The following is a 21545-nucleotide window of genomic DNA, read 5'->3' on the forward strand; positions in this document are numbered from 1 at the left end:
GGGTGACAACGGACCAAGGTAAGTGGGTTTTTTTTAGGTTAAAGTGACCCCGAATGTGACTCAGTTAAAATGTGACTTGCAATTAAAATCCACACCGGGTCACACTCGGGAATACCGCTGGGGGGTTAATGATAATTTATCAGCAAATACCTCCTTCCACAGTCACCTCTAATAGGAAATCTAAAAAACTGGTAAAAAATGGTTTGGGTCAAATACCTTCTCAGTATCGATCCCCCTTGACATGGACCAGGTTGACACTATGTAATCCATCACACGCTCACTCAGTCCTTTGGGCACTTGGTAAAGTTTTAGGAAGTCCCTCACACTGTTCAGCATTTCATGGTAGCGGTTAGTGTTGGCGTACATTTGCTGGAAGATGGTGGTCACATTACCAAAAATAGTTGCATATAGAAGAGCTGGAAAGAGAAGAAAATGTTTAAAGTAGTTAGTAAGACTTTAATTAGCCCTAGTTCTTTTGGATAGGATTAACATTTTTTTCTTTGAATAGAAAATATGATTAGTTTTCCCATGTAATTTGGGTCTGTTTTAAAGTTTTCTAAATTCTCCTCAGGTCTTGTGGTACAAAATATGTTGTCTTACAGCAGAGGTCCCCAACCCCCGGTCACTGGGCAGCAGATATCTGACAGGTGAATCGCAAGACCATGGGGACCATGGAGACCAGTGGTGGTCCGCCGTTCTGGCTGGTGCATCCCCAGTGGAGTTAGGAGAAGGACCGGCACCAGCCAAAGCCGCAGGCCATGTCTCCCATACAGATTGTAGGTTTAGGGCGGTGGGCGGTTTGTGGCTCAGACCCGAGATGGGAGAGTGGGCGGGTTCTGGCATTATGACATCATTCAGGGGGAAGTTTCTTCCCATTTGAATGACACAGGACTCCGGACCACACAGTCCGTAGATTTAGTGGTCTGCAAGCTGCAAAAGAACTCAATACCTCAAGTCAGAACAGATGTACCCCCTCCTAATGTACATCGTTTTAATAAGTTACAGTTTATCTGAGAACAAGCAGTCTTTGATGTTCTTTCTCCTAAAAAACAAAGCACAAAGTTCTGTGGGAAACACGTACACCCTGTATTAAATGCTTTTGTATACAAAAAAGCAGATACAAAATAAAATTTTACAATTTTATACAGTTTAAAATAATTTTAAGCTGAAATTGAGGCTACACCAATATTATCTGAATACAAAAAAAGAAGTATGCTGGTATTCTTTTTATATTATTTCCAGATCAGAGCAGTAATCAACAACTATTGCTCTTTACATCTGCACAGGCATTTCCTGCAATAAGGACCAGTCACTATAGGTATCTCTACTTGTGCATGGTGACTGGTCTTGTATCTGCCCCTGTGTAGTTTTCCGCAAGCATTCTATATTTAGGTCTCACCTACAGCTCTGTTTTTGCACAGCTTATGAAAAGCAAAATGATGATGCCACATCACAAGGTAATATTTGGATTTCCAACAGCATTTGGTGCACACAAATGGAAGGTATACCCTTTGAGACTGTAAGACAATTAATCAATGATTTTGTTTAAGATTAAAATAATTTAATTTAAAACTGCTATAGTTTCCAACCAAATATAAAACATTGATATTGTCACAAAGGATATAATGTCCACCACCGGAGTGTTTTAAAATGTCTTCTTGCAGTGAAGATTTTGTTCATTGTTTCCTGCTGGCTAAATATCAATGGCAGCCAGTATAACCAGGAGTTGGAGTCTTCCAATGGGAAGATCAAATTGTTCCTTGGTTTCAACACCACCGTTTCTCATAATCCTTGAAGAATAAGGGAGATTGCACAACAACCAATGTGATATCTTATGTCTCTTGCTAATTCATTGACACTGGGAACTGCATTTGTGAGATATTTTCACCAATTCCCACCATAGAAGTGCAGCAGTCAGTATAAAATCTAGTAATGGTGTCACACTTCCCCTAAATATCTTATTCAGTAAAGAATAAATGATTTGAGAATCCAGCTGGCCAAGACTGAACAGTTTCTTATGGCATTATGGCAAGGAGTATTGATATATTCCGTTTTGTGAACCTCTCACCATTGGGGGGAGGATATGGTTGGGTGAAATGATTCAACCCAGTGAAGCCCATGCTTAACCTAAAGGACAGTTTTGGTTGGAACAGAAAATATTTGAATACTTGACAATAGGAAAGTACTAAAAAATCTATCTGAACGAACCATTAACACAAGAGAACATCACCGGTTCAGAATATTGGCAATGGACTTATCCAAGAGCAGAATATTGGGTGTCAAGTGACAAAGTTGGCAATATATTTTACATTTATTTACTATACAACATTTAATTTGTAATAAGTGTCTAAGAAGTGCACCAGTCAATACTGTATGGGTATGTAGGCCAAAAGTTCACAAAACTTGAGGTCCTTATCATGCTTTTAAGTTAATATTTAAGAGTCTTACTGGAAGAATCTCAGTTTAGGTCTTGGAGCTTGGCCCTTTTCCCAGGTCATTCCTTATTTGCTCAGAAAGGTCACAGAAGATGTAGGAAGGTAGAGATGTCCCCAGCTAGTGAGTCAGGTTTCTGAGGGATTAACCCCTTTACAAAATTTTATTTAAACTAATAAGATCTCCTTAGCTAAGACTCCGTTGAGAGAACAATCCAGTGTTTGGCTTCTTATGCAACTTCTATTCACCCATCCTGGTTTTTAAAAGAAAGGTTTATGACTAGTCTAAATCCAGCCAAACACATCAACCTACATTCACCCTATCTGAAATTTCTTATAAGATTCACAGATACTTTATAGTAAAGCAAAATGCATGCTTTACATATTAGAAGTGTGTATGTATTCAGTAATAGAGTGATTACTCTAAAAACGAAGTACTTATGGGGGGTATAAAATACTACCCCCCAATACGTCTAAAGATCCGCACAACAGCTTAGTATTAAAAAATGTGCAGTGCATTAATCAACATTAAACGCAAATCATTCCATCTTATAAAAAACAATATCACGATTCAAAGAACGCTGTCTAATCATCTAGGACATCGCTTTCTTGTCCTCATCTAAAGACCTTTTCTAACAACTCTCTTATAGCTTTGTAAGTACTCTTGTAAGTCCTCATCTACCCCAGTGTCATATTTTGTACTTTTTATGTATGCAGGCTTGTCATCTGCAGCCCTTATTAATTGTACTGCATAATATGTCGGTGCTTTATAAATAAAACATAATAATACGCAGATAAATAATAATCAAGCACATAAACAAGAGGAGTTCATTCCAGCATTCTACAGCATCACATCATTATTATACAGTATATCATGCAACATGAGCTCTGCCTGGAGTTTAAAGTGGCAGCATGCTATACAATACTACATCCCCTACAAAATACGACAATTATAAATTATTTCTAACCATACTCAAGTAAAAATGTAGCATGTCCCAGAATTAGCAGGTGAATTGTCAGGTGAGTGTGAGAATGCTTCTGTAAACCAGCTAGGGGGATTGATATCATAAAAAGTTCAAGGCTATCTGTTTTCAATAGGCTGGTGTCAAGTATTTACCTTGGGGGTGGTCCAAATCCAGCCCTCAATGTCCAGGATTCACACACATTTTTAGTATTTCAAAAAATAAACGTTCTTGTAGTAATGCATTTGCATATTTAATAAACTGAAACTGTTTATATAAAAATTCTTGGCCTGTAATTGGCCATCAATGACTGGAGTTGAACACTTGTGATGCAGCCTATCCATTATCTTCTATTGACCATTGACATCACTTATAATCCAGTAGAGGACCGGTCTTTCCAATATAAATTTTCTTGCAAAAACAACACCAGTTGAGAGATCTTTGAAAAAACCTTGACCAGTATTCTTCTGTCCTCTATTTTATAAAAATAATACATGGTAAGTCGGAAAAAGTGCCCCTTCTGCTTTGTTTTGCTATTTTTGGTATTATATTCCGAAACCAAAGTGTTAGAAATCTCATGCCAGGATGGTTGTATGGGGTACCCATCAACAGGTCTTTTCTCAAGATTTTCCAGTGCTTTAAGGCTTGTTTCATATTACCTAAATGAGGACAAATTTACTCACAAATAGAATTCGGTCATTCTAGGCTCCCTTTTATCTTTGACATAATGGTGATCTACCCCAGCCATCAACGTCTAAATTGCAGAGTAGCAGTGAGTCAGGATCGTAACCCCTGGCAAGGTGCCTGTCAATAATGTTCTGACAGTTTTTTAATGAACTTCATCAGTCGGGCTAATAAGTTTACTTCTGAAGAGTTGGCCTTTAGGCAATCCTTTGAAGGTGGATTGATGCTGATAGCTAGTGCGGAACAGTGCATTATTCACATATTTTATATATATCTGGGTATACCATGGTCAACTCATTGCAGCACACACAAAAAAGTACAGTGTGATGTCATTATTTTTAAGTGGGAATTTAAAGTATATCGGTAAGAGCTGGTTTCTGTTGCTGTTTGTGTTCCTGTTATGTTAAGTATGCATTATCTGACATCATAAATAAATTAGAAGCTTAATTCAATAAGAACATTGATTCAAATTCCAAATACATTTTCAACATGTTTCTGCTGCAATCCGCTCATTATGAAATGCTTAAATTGGGGAAATCGAGTAAATATCAATCATTTGCCAAATTGAGCAACGGTGTATGCCAAATAATAGGCAAATTCTGATGTTCTCACATCCTAGAAACCATGCTAACCTGGAATGAAAGTAAGGGAACATTCAAAATTTTGAGTTGTCTAAAAAACTAAATTATAGAAAAACTCTTCCAGCTGGATATGCATTTCAATGACAGCCAAGACAGGATTTCCTTCACTTCTGAAAGATTTCAATTAACTTTTTATTAACCCCCCTAGCGTTCTAATTCTGTCCGTATTTTCATGCAAAAAGCATTACATTTGTTGCATTAAAATATATTTTACATTTTAGGCTTATAATTCTTAGGCATAACTCACCGAAATATGTCCAATATTTAATAAATTTTATAATAAACTTTAAAATAAAAAAAAACACCAAAAATCTGTTAAAAAAATAGTGAAACATGTAATATAACTGTATAGTAGCATGTTTATTATATATATAAAAAAATATATTTATTATATAAAGATTTCTTTGTATTGGACTCAATACAGTTATTTTGGATTGAATCCAATACAAAACTATTTGAGTTTCTTGCCCGCACTGACACATGCACTGACGTCACCGGGAAACCCCGGAGAACATCTTTGCAGTCGCCGGCTGAAGATTGAAGAAAGAAGACATGTCCTGAGGAGCTGGGGGACAACAAGGTAAGTGTTTTTTTTTTAATGTTTTTAGCGACCCCGAGTGTGACTCGGGATTATGGCATGGAAAATCCCCAAGTCACACCCAGGAATACCGCTAGGGGGGTTAAGGTATAAGAAATAAAGAGAAATGTCCCAAATAGGACCCTAACGTAAAAGAATAAGCATACTTTAAATGAAGCATCCCTAATTTAAACACCCACCCTATTGACCTAAACTTAGCCACCCTCCCCAACCACATTTCAGGACTTAACAAGATACTGGCACCAGGTCACCAAACGAAATCATCCCACATTGCACCAATCTGCTGCCTGCAAGGTAGACATAAAAGGAATAGTCACTTATGCTAAAGACCAGTTAAAGTGAAACTAAACCAAAAAAAATAAAACTCACAGAGCCCTGATTTTTCAGGAACTGTCCTTATTTAGGTCCCGCGCCTTTCCTGGAATCTGCCTTAGCCTTAGCATTTTTTTATCCAATTACAGCGAAAATCCCCTTCTGCGCATTCCCAGTCTCAGCCAGAAGTCTCCATCGATGCATCACATGGTTATCCTAGCAGGATCTGCACTCCTATTCTACATTGACAAAGGCAGATAGGAAGGGACTTCACCCTTTTTATAAAAAAAGGGTTGAAAATTAAAAAGTTGTCTACGCTTTTATGTAAAGTAAGATTTTTGGTATTAAGCCTGCTTTAAATAACTGAACATGTGGCCTGTTTAATCACTGGAGCAGTCATTTTCAAACAAGGTTCAATGGAACCCTAGGGTTCCTCCAGAGGTTTCTAGGGATTCCGTGAGCTGTGAAGGATTGACCTCCCATTTTCTGGTGCCTGAGAATTTGTTGATCCTTCATCACAAATCTAGCAACCTGCCAAAAACCTCACATTTTTCCAACTGGCACCCAATAGTTGATTTTAGCAGAGGTTTCTGGATACCTGGAAATAACTTAAAGGGTTTCTCTGGGGTTGAGAATGGCTGCATTAGAATGCTACCACTGAATGGCCTAACAATTTTTCAAAAAACAGACACCACTGAAATGGTGAATAATGAATGAGAATGCAGCCTATCCATTCCACAAAGGTCAGTGACATTACTAGCAATCTGGTCAATCCATTTACTAAAGAGCAGCGACATCACTGAGAAATGGCATACCAATAACTGTAGATTAGGGACTTCACATTTGTTAGAACCTTGAGACATTAATGAGAATACATATCATCCAATCAACATGCTTATGGACCCCTTTAAGTTGTCTACATAAGGTAAATTGCAGTTGAGCATGATTTATCCACCCAAGATCTTATTAGATATTGAGTGTTGATGCTAATGTAATAAAGTAAAGTGGCAAGAGTATCCCCAGTTCCCTCCTAATCCTTATTGAAAAATAGAAATTGCTTAAAAATGCCTAACATGCTCCATTGCCTGTCCATCTGACACTAGAAAATTGTCACCTGACCCCATCAAAATTTCATCCAGATGGGACTGCTATCATCTAACACCTATAGGTATCTTTAGCTTGTCTTACAATACAACCAGATTTATACCCTGGTGCTCCTAGTAAATAATAACATCTTGATATATATGGATGAATACAACTCCAACAAAATACATGGTCTTGTGATCTACCTTGTTCAATAATAAATGAATACTCCACTCATACAATGAAGGGGAATTATACTAAATAAATAGCCAGGGATGGCTAAGAGGCTATTTCTTGATTGGCCGGCGGGTTGGACGAAACTGATAAAGCTTGGGAGCATAGGCACGACCAGAGTCAGAAATGCCCACATGCGCTTTAGTGAGGAAGAGGTAAGTGTGACAAATAGGAGATAACAGGAGGTAAAATAAGCAGTGTGATGTTTCTTTCTTTCAATGTCCAATCACAAACTGAGGGAGGGACAAGACCTCTGAAGGATACTAATCCACAGCAGAGAAAAAATCAGGTCTAATGCCAAACAATTCTATGCTGCGTGAAAATATACATCTTTTAACTGGATGGAATATGAATATAGTGGGTAAAGTAGCTTCATTTAGGTAATTCATATGTGTATTAAGCTGTTTGCCTAGTTCAGATTTAATCATAAATAAACTTATGTAATTGGCACTTTACTTTAGCTTGTCTTACAACACAAGCAGATTTATACCCTGGTGCTCCTAGTAAATACTATCATCTTGATATTTATGGATGAATACAACTCCATCAAAATACTTTGTCTTGTGATCTACCTTGTTCAATAAAAAAAGAATACTTTACTCATACAATGAAGGGGAATTATACTAAATAAATACTTCCTTTGGATTTAATGTAATTGTCGTTTCTTTTCTAATTATAGTTAGTGTCACCTAATAAACATAGAACAAGCAGATACATTTACAGTAAGGGTTGTGTTCGGATTCTATATCAGTTCATGGTACACATGGGAAATAAACAGAGCTAATTATTATCATGTCATGGAGATCCATCATTCTGCACTATAGATAAAGATTCCCTGAACGTGAACAAGAAATACAATGTAGTCCAGAATATAGATCCAGGTTGGTAATAAAATCCATCTAATCCACACACTGAAAAATAAAATGCTTCATTTATATGTGTATTAGCAGATGATTCCTTTTTCTAACACACCAGTGGCAGTTTCCATCATAACAATTGGAATTTGGAAGAAGACAGGGAGTTGGAGTGAATTACTTCTTTAGTTGGGCCTAATTTATGGGGAATATGCTTTATAGTTTCTTCAATATTTTTCAGAAAAACATGATCTGACTTCTAGACAAATATTGTTGGTCTGTGAGCCCCCTCATTGCATATACAGAATAAAATTCTCATTTGGTCTAGCAGGAACTAATACATAGTAATATTTCTCTATACATCGCCCTCTGGTCCTCTTTGCTTCACCCCAGGTTGTCATTACATGCAAAGCAGGAGAAGTTGTTACCCCATGAGAGGTAGTGGCATGACCAGAGAAGTGAATTGGCTTCAAAGGACTCGTTATCATTATTGTAACTTGTTATTGTAACCAGAGGGCAGCACGCATGTGGAGCCATGAAGTAAGGCAAGTTTTATTTAAAATCCTGCATATACACAGTTTAAAAATGATCAATTTTCATAATTTGTAATAATATTTATTCATTGGGCAGTCATCATTACATATGCAAGTTTTTCTTCCTGTCACTTCCAGTTTGCTTGTGCTTATTCCAAGTCAGCCATCAACATCCTTAGGCTGCGTTGTGACAGGCAGTGAGGATGTGGTTCAGGACTTCTTCATTGCACCCCTGAACTGTTTTCCATGGGAAGGTACATGGCCATAGCCCTTTGAGGATAAATGTATAATATTTAGATAAATTGTAAAATGTGCAAATGCTAGTTCTTTAAAAGCTAGGTGTGCAGGTAGCCATGTGGCTGGCAAAGTGCTTCTTAAAGTCCCTGTAAAGCAGAGCAGAGACAAGGAGAAGCAGCACTGGACCCGTACAGTTGTCCTGCAGGGCACATGTGCAAAGCAGGAGGATTCTAATAGGAGTGTCATGTTTGGAGAGACAGGGCCATTCGGGGGCGCTAGTGGCATGGTGTAAGCCCTGAGAAGGGCCAAGCGCAGAGTCTGTGGCAACCAGGTCTTATCGCCAGGTTGTGGTCTTTGGGCACACCAGGGTGGGCAGGAAGATACACGGTACCAAATCACAAGGCAGAAGAATTGTAAAGAAAGGCTGGGGTCAAGGCAGGCAGCAAGAAAGAGAGGTCAGGTCACAAGCCAGGGGTCAATACCAGGGATCCAAGAAATAGGCACCAGTGACACGGGACACTGCGAAGACAAGGAACACACTGGAAGCAAAAGGAGGTACAGGTGACACAGGAATAGCCACAGACAGACAGAAACACTGGAAAAGTGCAAGGGCTGGAAATGACAGACTGCGCAACAAGGGGTTAACACAGGAGCTCGACAGAGGAAACACTGAATTAAGCAACAGGTGTAGAGGAACTGCTCAGCAAACTAGGGGCTCGGCACCAGTGAAGAGACATTGAATGAACGCTGAGTGTTGTGTCTGAGCTAGCTAAATAGCCAAGGATGGTTAAGAGGCTATTTCCTGATTGGCCAGCGGGGTGGACGAAACTGATAAAGCTTGGGAGCATAGGTACGACCAGAGACAGAACTGCCCGCATGTGCTTTAGTGAGGAAGAGGTAAGTGTGACAAATAGGAGATAACAGGAGGTAAAATAAGCAGTGTGATGTTTCTTTCTTTCAATGTCCAATCACAAACTGAGGGAGTGACAAGACCTCTGAAGGATACTAATCCACAGCAGAGAAAAAATCAGGTCTAATGCCAGACAATTCTATGCTGCGTGGAAGAGACATATACGTCTTATAACTGGATGGAATATGAATATAGTGGGTAAAGTAGCTTCATTTAGGTATTACATATGTGTATTAAGCTGCTTGCCTAACGTTCAGATTTAATCATAAATAATGCAACTGGCACTTTACATTTAGTTGTTGGTTATTTCTTACCTCAACAGCCTTGTGCCTGCAAGTATGCAATATGAAAAAAAGCATTGGTGAAACAAAAATGCAGCATTTTCCTTCATATGTGCGCATTTAATAAATTAGCTATATTTTAAGCAATGTGCAATACTTCCAATGCAAGCTAGCAAAGCAAGTTTATTGTATGTAGGAGTAACTGACAGACATAGCCTGTGGTGGTCATCAATTTTTATCCATTTGTATAAATGATTACTTAGTCCATATTTTAGTTGGACTGTTTAGCTTTGCAGACATTCATAAACGTGGTACAGCTGAATGAATAACAATTATAATAATGTATACAGCCCCAAAGGCAAAATTAATCTGCTGAAATAGATATTCAGCTCTCCCCCTAGTAACTGTAATGTTTCATTATGAAACTGAATTAAGCAATGATTACTTAATCATGACTCTAGCTTCAAAGGACTCTATTTACTGGATGAAAAGGTAGAAAACTGACCTGACAACAAATTCTAATAGTTGTTCCCCAGCAATATAAAATTTAATTCTATCCATCTTCTAACTGATGAAATTATAATTTCAAAGATAAAGAAGCCTTAAACGGCCTTAAGCAATGTCGTCTTCAAATGGAACTAAAGGTTGAATATGTGTCACTGTAGTCAACCGAATGAAACAGATTGTAGTTTCTGTAATTTGTTATTTTAAAGTGGTTTATGTCCATGGTGAGTTCCTGTCTGGGGAACAGTCCAAGGGTCATACCTTTCTGGGGAACAGTCCACAGGTCACAACTGTATGGGGGACAGTTCATGAGTCACACCTGTATGGTCATCATTCCATGGGTCACACCTGTCTGGGGAGCAGTCCAAGAGTCACACCTGTATAGGGGACAGTGCAAGCATCACACCTGTCTGGGGAACAGTCCATAAGTTGCACCTGTCTGGGGGACAGTTCACGGTTCACACCCATCTGGATAGCAGTCCAAGAGTCATACCTGTCTTGGGAACAGTCCAAGTGTCACACCTGTCTGGGGAGCAGTCCATGGGTCACTCCAATCTGGGGAAAAGTCCACATATCTGGGTTAGATAGGTGGCTGAATCGGAATCTGAGTTTTAATTTTGGCAAACCTTTTGGGAGAAAATTTTTGAAGACTGTTACTACTCTATTTCTGATTCTGCTGTCTGGGCACCCTTAGCTTGACTTTATATTCCCAATAGATTTCTTTTTTACCATAGTGCCTCAAGTTGGTATTGGTTTCATATCTTCTTATTTCAGCATTCAAGGAACTTCCCAAACCATCCTGCACAAATTTGTAAAGTTTGTTCCCCTGGGGATTGGCTTAGACCTATTGGCTTAAAGTATATTTCTGGTTCAGAAATTCAGGACTTCAGATGTCTATGAATTATTTAAAGTCTGTCTGAACTGAAACTGATCATTTTGTTCAACTTTCACTTATCTCTACTTAGGATGATTTTTTAATTTACCATTTTTAAACCAATGGTCTCATGGTGCACCAAGCTCTATTAAATGACTGAAAAAGAGAAAAAACACAAACACATATATATATATAGTTTAAACACAATATTTCAAAATAATAAATAAAACACACATATACAAAACCACTAAACTACTAATCACAAATCTTACGGATGTTTAGGTTGGTCCTGTCCTTCTTGATTGGATTTGAAGCTTGGCACATTCAGGGATTGCCATACCATGTAACAGAATATAAGTACTACTTATCTGATGCTGTTAGATGGATGGAGCCTGCAAAGGGTTCCCTTAAAAAACACCATATTCAAGAGAGGTGGAGGGAAGAAACTCTGCAGGGAGTCAGAATGATATTTATGTTCTATCCTGTAATTGCCAGCCTTGGTATACCACCCAGGAGGTGGATAGTTATACATCTGCATTCATTATATACTCTACCCAGTTGTGCTAAGTGCGCTAATTTGCTTTAACACTTATCATTTCCTTGGAATTCAGATCTTTTATTAGCATGTTACATTATTCCTTGTTCATCATTCCCTGAAAACATATATACTGTAGTTTCTGGGCCACTTCCTCAATAAGGTTCCTCAACAAAGTCCAATCAACTGGCTACCTTTGCTCAATTGTGAACTTTTTTACAGCCAAATTCAAGGCATAAAAAAAATCAAAATAGCCCCCCAACAGTCATAAAGGACTGATTCCATAATTTTGTAACAAGATGGGTAAACCTGCGGAAATACTTACCTTGTCTATACCCAATACTGGGATCGGCAAAGGGTCACAGGCTAGGCATTGGGAAATAGATGGCTATGAAGAAATTTCCCTTAAATCCTTGACTAGCTGCTTCAGCCTCAAGGAAAACCAGCAAAGTGGCCCATGTGGGCATTCTCACTTTGCTCCCACTGTTTGGGGTCTAGGAAGCCTATCATCTAATGCTAACACGTAGGGTAAATTGCATTCCGAAAGCCTTATGCAAATAACGTCTTTAAAAAAATTAGTATTTGCATAGGATTTTTATATAGGTCCAATTTGGTTTGGGAACTTTGAAGGCAAGATCGGCCACTTTATGGTTTCTGATGCACAGCGTTTCAGCTGTTTTGCTTTCATTGACCTAATTACAGGTTCACTTTAAAGCAGCCAGTTTCCCATCTTTGGCCCATAACACTTTCCATTTTTACTGATCTTAATCCCTTCCATAGCCAGAGGACAGTGAGCTCATCAATAGCAATATGCTGAGCCCCCTGGGGGAGGGATAAGTCCCAGAATACCTTGGAATAGCATGCTCCTCATAAAACATGGATGTGCCTAAGCTGTGATCAGTTTAGCAAGTTTTGAAAAGTTTTATTTATGCAAAACATCTCGAAACAGAATGATATGAATTAATCTTTATAGCTACATAACGGCTGAACAAAACAGCAAATGTCGTATTTGGCTTAGTGTGCATAGAGTCAGCCAGGAGAGTTACATGTAGAAAAGTCAGCAGCTGCCTATATAGCTTGCGGCCAATAAAAATTGAGGCTTGTTTAACAGAGGATTTATAATACACAGGACTCGTGAGAGTGAACTAGGGTAAGGACTGTAAATACAGGTTTTTGTTATAAATTGATTTGAAGCAGCAGAAACTTTGTTAAAGGGTTAGATCACCCAAAAGAGATTGTTCAAGTTTTGGATAGCGTAGGAAACAGTTGGAACCTCCACCAGGTAAGACTTACCCTCTTCATAGGTCCTGATGACCATTGTCACTGGAGCAGAAAGTAACAGTAAGTCATAAATGTAATGGTTGTCAATGGAACAGGAGAGAACTTTTACAATGAAGACAACTGGTGACAACTGTCTATGAACCCCTCATGAAGTTTTCTCAATTACTGTTTTCTCTAAAATTGGCACACAGACCAAAATCTGACAGCATTTTACACTACACAAGCCATTAAAAATGAAACAAAAACAAAAAAAAGAAAAAAATATCAGGTCAAAATCCAACCACACAATTTAGACCTCAACCCCATAGGTACATAGGTTACTTTTGTCCTAATCATACAAATAACGATGAGCTGCTCTTTTTTGTAATAACCTTTTACAGCACTCTGATTCACAACCTTTTAAAGGTTTTGGAGTTTACTTTCAGTCCACCTTAAAGAGGAAGTAAACCGTAAACTACCCAAAAGAAAAAAATCGCCCTTACCTTCAATCCCGCAGAGCAGTCAATCCGTCGAGAGGTTTCTTCCATCGGGTCCTGTGTTGCCCCGGGATCAGTCTTCGACCTAGCGCAGTGGGAGCGCCATGCGCCGCCATCGTCTCCTCTCTTCTTTCAGGTTCCTCTTCCTATGTCACCCAACGCAGGCGTGGGATCGGGTGACGTAGATTGGGAAAAAAAACTTGCCGATCTCACTGCGCATGCGTGGGATCAGAGATTTTGTTCCCTGTTGATGAAAGGGCTCTTTCTGCACATGCCCCAGATGCTCATGCATGCACAGAAGGAGCAGCCAAGAGCCCCCCTGAGATGCCTGACGTTGGTATCCTGGGAGACTCTGCGCTCCCATTCATTCTTGATCGGCTAGGCATTCGAGAATTAAGGGGACGGTGCTGCACCCTTTTTTTTTTTTTTTTTAAAAAAAAGGGTGTTGCACTTAAAAAAACACAAATAAACAGATTTTTTCAATAAATAATAATAATAATTTTTTTTTCAATAAAAGAGTTGTCTACCTTTTTATGTAAAGTGACAATTTTGAGTTTAGGTACGCTTTAAGTTCAGCCTAATAGGAGGTAACATTTTCCTCTATTATTCTTTCTATCATGGATTTTTTTGGTTCTCCATTATTAAAATTTAATTTTATAAACGTGCTGTAGAAAAACAGTTAAATGTCATTCAGTGACAGCCATTAAATTGCATTTATATGGAGGCCTCATAGGCACTTTCCATTAATATTATCTAAGATTCATTGTACTTTGAAGTTCGCTTTTAGCAATTTGAAAAAATCTTTACAACATGAGTGCTTAGTTATGACTTTTTGTGCATTTTTAAAGCATTTTAAATAAAAGTTTATATTTTATTATACATTTTGTACATGTAGATGCCATTAAATCTCATTTCTGGGCTGCAGTCACCCAAATCATTTTTCTTTGCCAGGAAGTATTTTCAAGGAAAACTGTACCGAGACAAACATGAGGCTGGTATTGAGTTCTTTGCATGAATGCAGTATTCATGTCACACAGCATTATTTGCTAATAATAAAGTATGTAAACCAAAAGAAAAATGTGTGTAGTTTTTTGGAATGGATTTGTGGTCTCAGCAAATTGATCAAGTGTAGCAAATCGTTTACAAAAGTTAATAAAACTATATTAATTGGGGGGTGGGATCAGGAAAACAAAAACTGCTGCGTTAAAGGTATTCATATCCTCCATCATATACAGTATGTATGTAATATTTTTAATTTGCCTTTAGTTCTACATTAAATATACTTCCGTTTTGCATTTAAACTCAACTTTCCTGGAAACAGATAGATAATAAATGTGAAGAACACTTTATAGGGTCTAAAACATTAATCTAATTACATTGTTTAAGAAGAAGAAGTTTATGCAGACAAATGCCTACGTGTAATGTAATATAACCATGAGCATATGGGTGACTAGTGTGGACCATCTGTTTGTGCAACAAGCTGATTGTTTTATACAATAGAACCTAAAACACCATATGAAGAGGAAGTTATGGATATTAATGGCATGGTGACTCATCTCAAACTCTGCCAAAGTAGTTTAATTAGAGTTAATTTAATTAGATGAGGAAAAAAACATTCTTAAACAAGCAAAGACTCTCAAGACCCAATTTCCACGATGAACGTGGCCTGCATACAAAGATGGCGTCCAGTTTGTTCTTGGAAACAATACATAACAATTTGTTTGATGAAAACAAATCGTTATGTATTGTTGGACAGATATATTTTATGCTGTATCTTCCTGTATAAGATGGAAGTGGAAACTTGCATGAAATAAAACCAGATGATTTGTTATTACCCTAAATCCTAATGTAAACTAAAATCCCGAACATCCAGGAACCTCTGACAACTGTTTGTTTTTCAATAAAAATATGATACATATTGTAGTACTTAATTGGAAAGGTGTGCGATGGTGTTTATATTGCACCCAGGTTCATGCGTTTCATGAGTTAAAAGCTCCAGGAGTAGTTGGTTGGTTTTTATTGTTGGAAAATTGGAAAACCTGTTTAAGGTCCTAGGGTCTCTCCTATATACCTTATATAGATCTCTAGCTATATACTCCTAGGGTCAGGGAAGAGATGGGAAGGGTCCCTGACCACCTGGTTTCAGGTTTTTCCTGCCTGTGCAGCCTGAGCATAGGGGTACTATTTAGCTTAAAAGTTCTAATGTTCAGAGAGCGGAGCCTTGTATCCAGTTAGTGGCTGCAGAGGAAGTAGCTCCACAAAGACTGTTGCCAAAAGAAGTTCCAAGAGACTGAGTTGCCCATTTCTATTTATGGACTTTATTTGAATTTTTTTGTTTAGATTAGACAGGGCCACCAAGTGAGTTAGTCAGGAACCTGAAGGCTAATGTTTATTTTGTTGTTTATGTTTGGGCAACGTGCTAATAAAGAACAGGTTGTACTCCACCGTCTTGCCCATTTTCCTATTCACTGTGTTGCAATTCCCTGTGTGAGCACCTTTGTCAGCTCACATTTAGTGGAGGATGGGGGCTAAATGTCTGCTGGGCACAGAGAGTGCCAGCCAACTGAACCAAAAGAGTCAGTACAGCTAGCTTTCCTGCAAACTGTTTGGGAGGATCGAAGACCTGGTCTTGCAGTTGATGCAAAAAAAACGCAACCCAACAAGAGAACAACGCTGTGCGGCCAGAAACAAACACCTTTCCAATTAGGAACTGGTACACCCTGTTACAATCTGTAAATTTTGCATTTAAAGCAGAACTGTACTCATTGGTGGGCGATGAGTTTCCGCCATAATCAGCAAGTATTCACAGCATACATGCTGATTATTGCACTGACTTACCTGTGGACAGACGCCATGCACTGAATCAGTATCATCCTATCCTCGAATGCCGCCATCTTCTTTGTGTCTCCTCTTGCTCAATGCAGATTCTCTTTGGCCATCGGTAATGTATCTTCTGTGCATGTGCAGTAGTTACGTTGTCCTGGCCACTGGCTCTGTATGTAATTCCCAATGGGGAACAGGGCGCTTTAAACTAATAGGCATTTGGTTGGAGTTGGTGTCTTCACACTCAAGGTAATTCAGTCAACTTTATGAGCGATTCTAATGTTAATCGTGGTGTACAGCAATTAGTTGGACTGCTAGCTAAAATCTCCATAGTTGCCAGAATATTTTTTTTATTGTTTGGAATTGGAGAAAAATGTAGGCAAAAGTTTTCACTTATTCAGACATCACCCTCAGTTTATCTGTGTATCAGTGAAAGCACAGTCAGCTCTTTAAATCAATGTAGCTACTTTGATGTAGTTTTTAATACATATTTTCATATTTCTAGCTTGTTAACCTTTTTATAATTTTAACAGAATCAGTTGATGAGGGTTCATGTTGAGCAAACTCTTTTAACATGACTACACAGGCCTCTAATGTACTTCACTAATCTTTTTACCAAAAAGACAACTCTGCCAAAAACTGCAAAAATTCTGCCACATTCCCAAAGCCATATGGTGAGGTCCGGTTGGTATAACTCCATCTCCTCTTTTTCTGTGTCCTGTCTTTTCAAGAACAAAAAAGAGAAAAGAAAGAAGGCAGATGGTCTGACCAAATCAAACATTAAACTATGTGTAGTCTAAGCCAATATTGAATGCTACAATTACAATATATAACCACAGGAATTAGAAGTTTCCGATTTAGAAGCAAAGCAGTTATGATAAACTTATTATCGTTTTTTAAATTTATATCTGTCTCATTTTTAATTGAAAAGACCAGTTTTGCATTATTTATTCATATATTACAGCTAAGTTTCAGAACACTGCACACATAAATGCTAATAGGGAACATTATAACAAATGAGCTCCATTTGCCCCTTCAGTTATCAGCATATTAAGTTTACAACAGAAACTATAAGCATAAACCAAGACAAACACACCCAAATAAATTACACAAAACTGAAACCAGGTTAGGTAACCAAGATTTAATAAGTTGAGTCCTATCCAAGAAAAATTAGAATTCAGAATAAATACTCTATTTATTGTATGTTGAGTTTAAATTGTTATACTGAATCTGGGCAGGTCTGCTGCTTCTTACCATAGAACACAGTACTGGACAACTTCCATCCTTTGCTACCCTGTGTGGGTGAGGCTAAAGTGGAGTTTGGGCAACACATTGCTCTATGGTTTCTAAGTTTCAGCTTTGTTGGTAGATGAAGATAGCAATTCCGGGGATTTAGCCAGTAGGACAGTATGCTGCACCAGATGACTGTACATTGTGGGACAGATCCTAGGAATAATGTGACCAGTCAGAAAACATAAGGAAAGGTAAATTAAAGGAAAAAACAAAAAACACTGCTCTAAAGGTAGACAAAGCAATAGAAGATCTAGTATCAGACCATAAATATAATAAAGCGTTATAGTAAAAACTCTTTTTCCATTTGTTGGTTCCAAGTACCTCTAATTGTTTTGGGTATCTACGAAATAGCACATAATGTTCTGCAATGACAATATTAACACATTCTGCTTGTGTTTGAGATCCAAATGACACCTTTGGGATCAATAAGGGGAACTCAGTGACAAGTGAGTTAGACCTGCAGTTGACCTCTTAAGCCACAACAACCCGTTTTATTAGAATTTAATTTTCCATTGACTTGATTGGGTAGAAAAGCAGTTCTAAATGAAACAAAAACTTGTGGACAGAGACGCTAAATGTGTTCAAAGTTCTCAAATTCAGGAAATTTGTTAGAAGCTCCCCTAAATGTAATTTTAAGGCTTATCTACACATGGAATGTTAGAGGTTTACTCCAAATATCCAAGATGTATTTATGCCTGTAGGTCAATTCTTTTTCCTCTTTGTAGGGAAGATGCAATAAACTTTCTTGCCACTGGACTCAAGTTAGAGACTTATGGTGTGGTGCTCTTGCAAACGTGACCATGACCTAAGCCGGATGACCACTACAGAACTGGATGATGGGTGTAGCAGGAATATGGACCAGGAAAACTGGAAGGTGCAGATATCTCAGTGCCAGAGTTCCTAAAAACTGGATTTCCTATCTAAAATTATCTACCAGTTCAGCCTAAACTGTTCCTGTTAAACAGGCTAAAAGGAGGTCATTTTGCTCACTTACAGTATGTCTCTGGCTCTGTTAATGTGATCTGTTTCATATTTCTCCAGCTAAAACACACGGTCTCTTTGCAAAGCCAGAAAAAAATAATGAGCTCAGATTAAAGTTTACTAAAGCTCCTTGAAGCTTCCTTCAGGATTTAGACAAACAAATAATTCTCCTCTGTCATTGGTAGAGACGCACTGGAGAAGCAGAGACACTATTTTTAATTAAACTCTTCCAGCATATTTTACACTTCATTTCATAGGGCGTGTAAATCTGCCTGCCTGACTGGTTCTTTATAGCAACCAATTGTAATTTTTTGTGCCGGAGCACACACATTAGCCACTGCTGCGAATGAGAAAACATTGTGAGTCAACTAGATGAAACCAGAAGAAATGTTTTACAGAAGAGATAATATAATTTAGAACTATTTGTTTAAATATCATTATCATTATTCTGCCAAAGCTTGCAACTTTGCAAAAACTACAATCAAGACAAATCACAAAAAAGGAAATAGAGAGAAAGAGGTCAGTAATTGCACAAAATGTACCAAAGAGAAGCTACATGTAATTGGAGGAATTGGCGATTTTATATAAACGCTGCAAGAACCAGTCACCCATGTAAATTCTGCACAAAGACAGAAAAAGAGCATTTTGTTTATGTTAAAGTAGGTGTAATGATCGATGAAAGGAAACAGAATTGGAAAGATGGAGGATTTAATGGTATGGGTTTGCTATTTATGCTGAGATGCTACAGAATAATTGAGCTGATCTGGAGAAGAGCTAGAAAATGTTTGTGGTTAGCTGTAAACAGTAGCAGCACTTAATGCCGAGCTGCATCTGCCAAGGCACATTACTTATTGGCATATATAATGATAAAAGCATTAAATGCATTTACAGCATAGTCCAGTATAAATCACTTTAAAGCCACATCTTAAAAATGGAGTACGGTTTTCAACGTGGCCAAGAAAGAGTTTCTTAGGCACAAGAACAAGCTACACTGTGCTGCTTGATGGCATAAAAGAATGTAAGTTACTTTCTAAGAAGCCTTTCTCAGGCAGAGTTCCTACAGAGGTTGATAGGGGTTCTTGGAGAAGCGGGCAATGGTGATTTGATCTCCTTCCTTCACTGGTCACAAATGTAAGAAGACGATTTTCGAGTGACGGCCAATATGGGAGGTCATTTTCCCTAACTACCAACATAAAAGGACACTACAATGGATGAGGGGAGACTTCCCAAAATGATCACCAAAGTAGGGGTTACCTGCAGGACCTCCAATGTAAAGGTGAATTTCTCAAGCGCTTGGTTTCGTATTGGTCCTATTGTGAATGTTGAATGTAGCTTTCCTACCTCTGATGTTGTGACACCTATTCTGTTGCTTAATAAATTCATTTGAAACATACACGCAGTGTGGTCACTTCAGTCACTTCCAACCTAAAGAACTAAACTACACTATATCAGTGTTTCTCTACCTTTTTAACATGGTGGAATCTTTGAAATAACGTTCAGGTCTTCAGGGAATCCCTTATATAATTACTATATAGACAGCTCATTACTGTTGTAGTTATTAGGAAGAATGCCTTCTACATTGAGAATTGACCATTGGGAAGAATGTTACCCTTACAGATAGCCAGAGATCATCTGTTAACCCGGGAATCACAAACTGCTGATTGCTTAAAGAATCCCTAGAATTCTCTGCAGAACCTTTAGGGTTCCATGGAACCCTGGTTGAGAATAGTCATCCCGGATGAATGTTTGTGTTTCACGTAAAAATTTTGTGTATTTACAACAGTCCACCAATGGCCTTTAGCAATCCATTGTGGTTGATCTCTAAATGACTGACCAAGGACAATTGTAATTTCCTTTAGAATTGGACACAGTGGAGTGCCTCTCGTTCATCTTCCCCCATCCCTTCTCCATAGAACAGAACATCACTGTATGTACAGTTCTTGTTCATTTTAGCATCACTGAAAACATCATAAAAGATTGTTTCCAGTGAAAAAAATTTGACGTGTGTACATTACACAGAATAAGGAACAATGTCGTTCAATTAGATCGAGGCTGAGGATTCCACAGAATATTTTCAGCATGGGAGGCCATTGGAAAATTGTTTGGTAATAAGAAGCACAGATAATTGGATGGAGAAACACTCTTATTTGTTGAATATAGCAATTATCATTTTTAATTTTATTTCTTAGAAAACTTTTAGCCAGTCTAGTAACCAGTGAAAAAGTCACACAAGCAGAAAGCTAGACTGGAATATCCAACGGTTATATCAAGACTGTACGTTGGCCTAGAATGTCTCTTTCAATGGAATAACCTCAGTTGCTCAGCACAAGTTAAGTCCGTCTTCTTGAAGTTCTGTGCACTAATTGATTTGAAGTAGAAGGCAGAATAGCATTGTAATCCAAAGGAGATTTCATTGCCTGTCCTTTAGTGTCAGCCTGAGGCAGTACTTCCATTGTTATACTTTGCCCAGTTATATAAGGACACAGAGAAGAGAAAAGGTTTAGGCAGTGCTAGCCATTGTGACAGCTTAACGTTTGTGGTTTAAAGTAAACACGTTGACTAGCACTTGACTATTGTAATTTTGTGTCTCATTAATTCGGGACACCAGCTCAAAGAGGACAATTTAGCAAACTGTACATTACAGATTCATATCCAGTGCTACCTGTGCCCTGGGCAGGTTCATTGGTACTTCTGGTTGATAACATCAAATTAAAATAATGGTTTATTATTTTAGCTAACAATAATATGCAAAACATCTGAAATCTGTGGGTTTTAGGTAACTGAAAACAAGGACTCTTTAGAGAAAATGCATACATCAATGAAGTGTATTAGAATTGTGCACATGAGAAAGGATGCTAAATATGAAGTGGAATTGTGTGCAAAATAAAAAAAATACAGGCACTACATCTGAAGAATTAACAAAGAGTTCTCCTTGTTTTATCACCAGTTGGATATGCCTGTAGATCTGTAATTTTTCATTTCTTCTTACACAGTATATATATAGCCCCAACATATTA

General features: G+C 38.1%; 1 protein-coding gene across 1 annotated transcript in view; it reads right to left on the reverse strand.

Annotated features, from left to right (window-relative positions):
• Positions 1-21545, reverse strand: part of KCNH1 (potassium voltage-gated channel subfamily H member 1) — a 221179-nt gene that overhangs the window by 91926 nt on the left and 107708 nt on the right. The window contains exon 8 of the mRNA XM_072409818.1: positions 217-416. Within this exon, the coding sequence (XP_072265919.1) occupies positions 217-416 (200 nt within the window). The remainder of the gene's footprint in view (positions 1-216; positions 417-21545) is intronic.

Source organism: Pyxicephalus adspersus, chromosome 4, assembly GCF_032062135.1.
Source record: "Pyxicephalus adspersus chromosome 4, UCB_Pads_2.0, whole genome shotgun sequence".
NCBI classification, from domain to species: domain Eukaryota; kingdom Metazoa; phylum Chordata; class Amphibia; order Anura; family Pyxicephalidae; genus Pyxicephalus; species Pyxicephalus adspersus.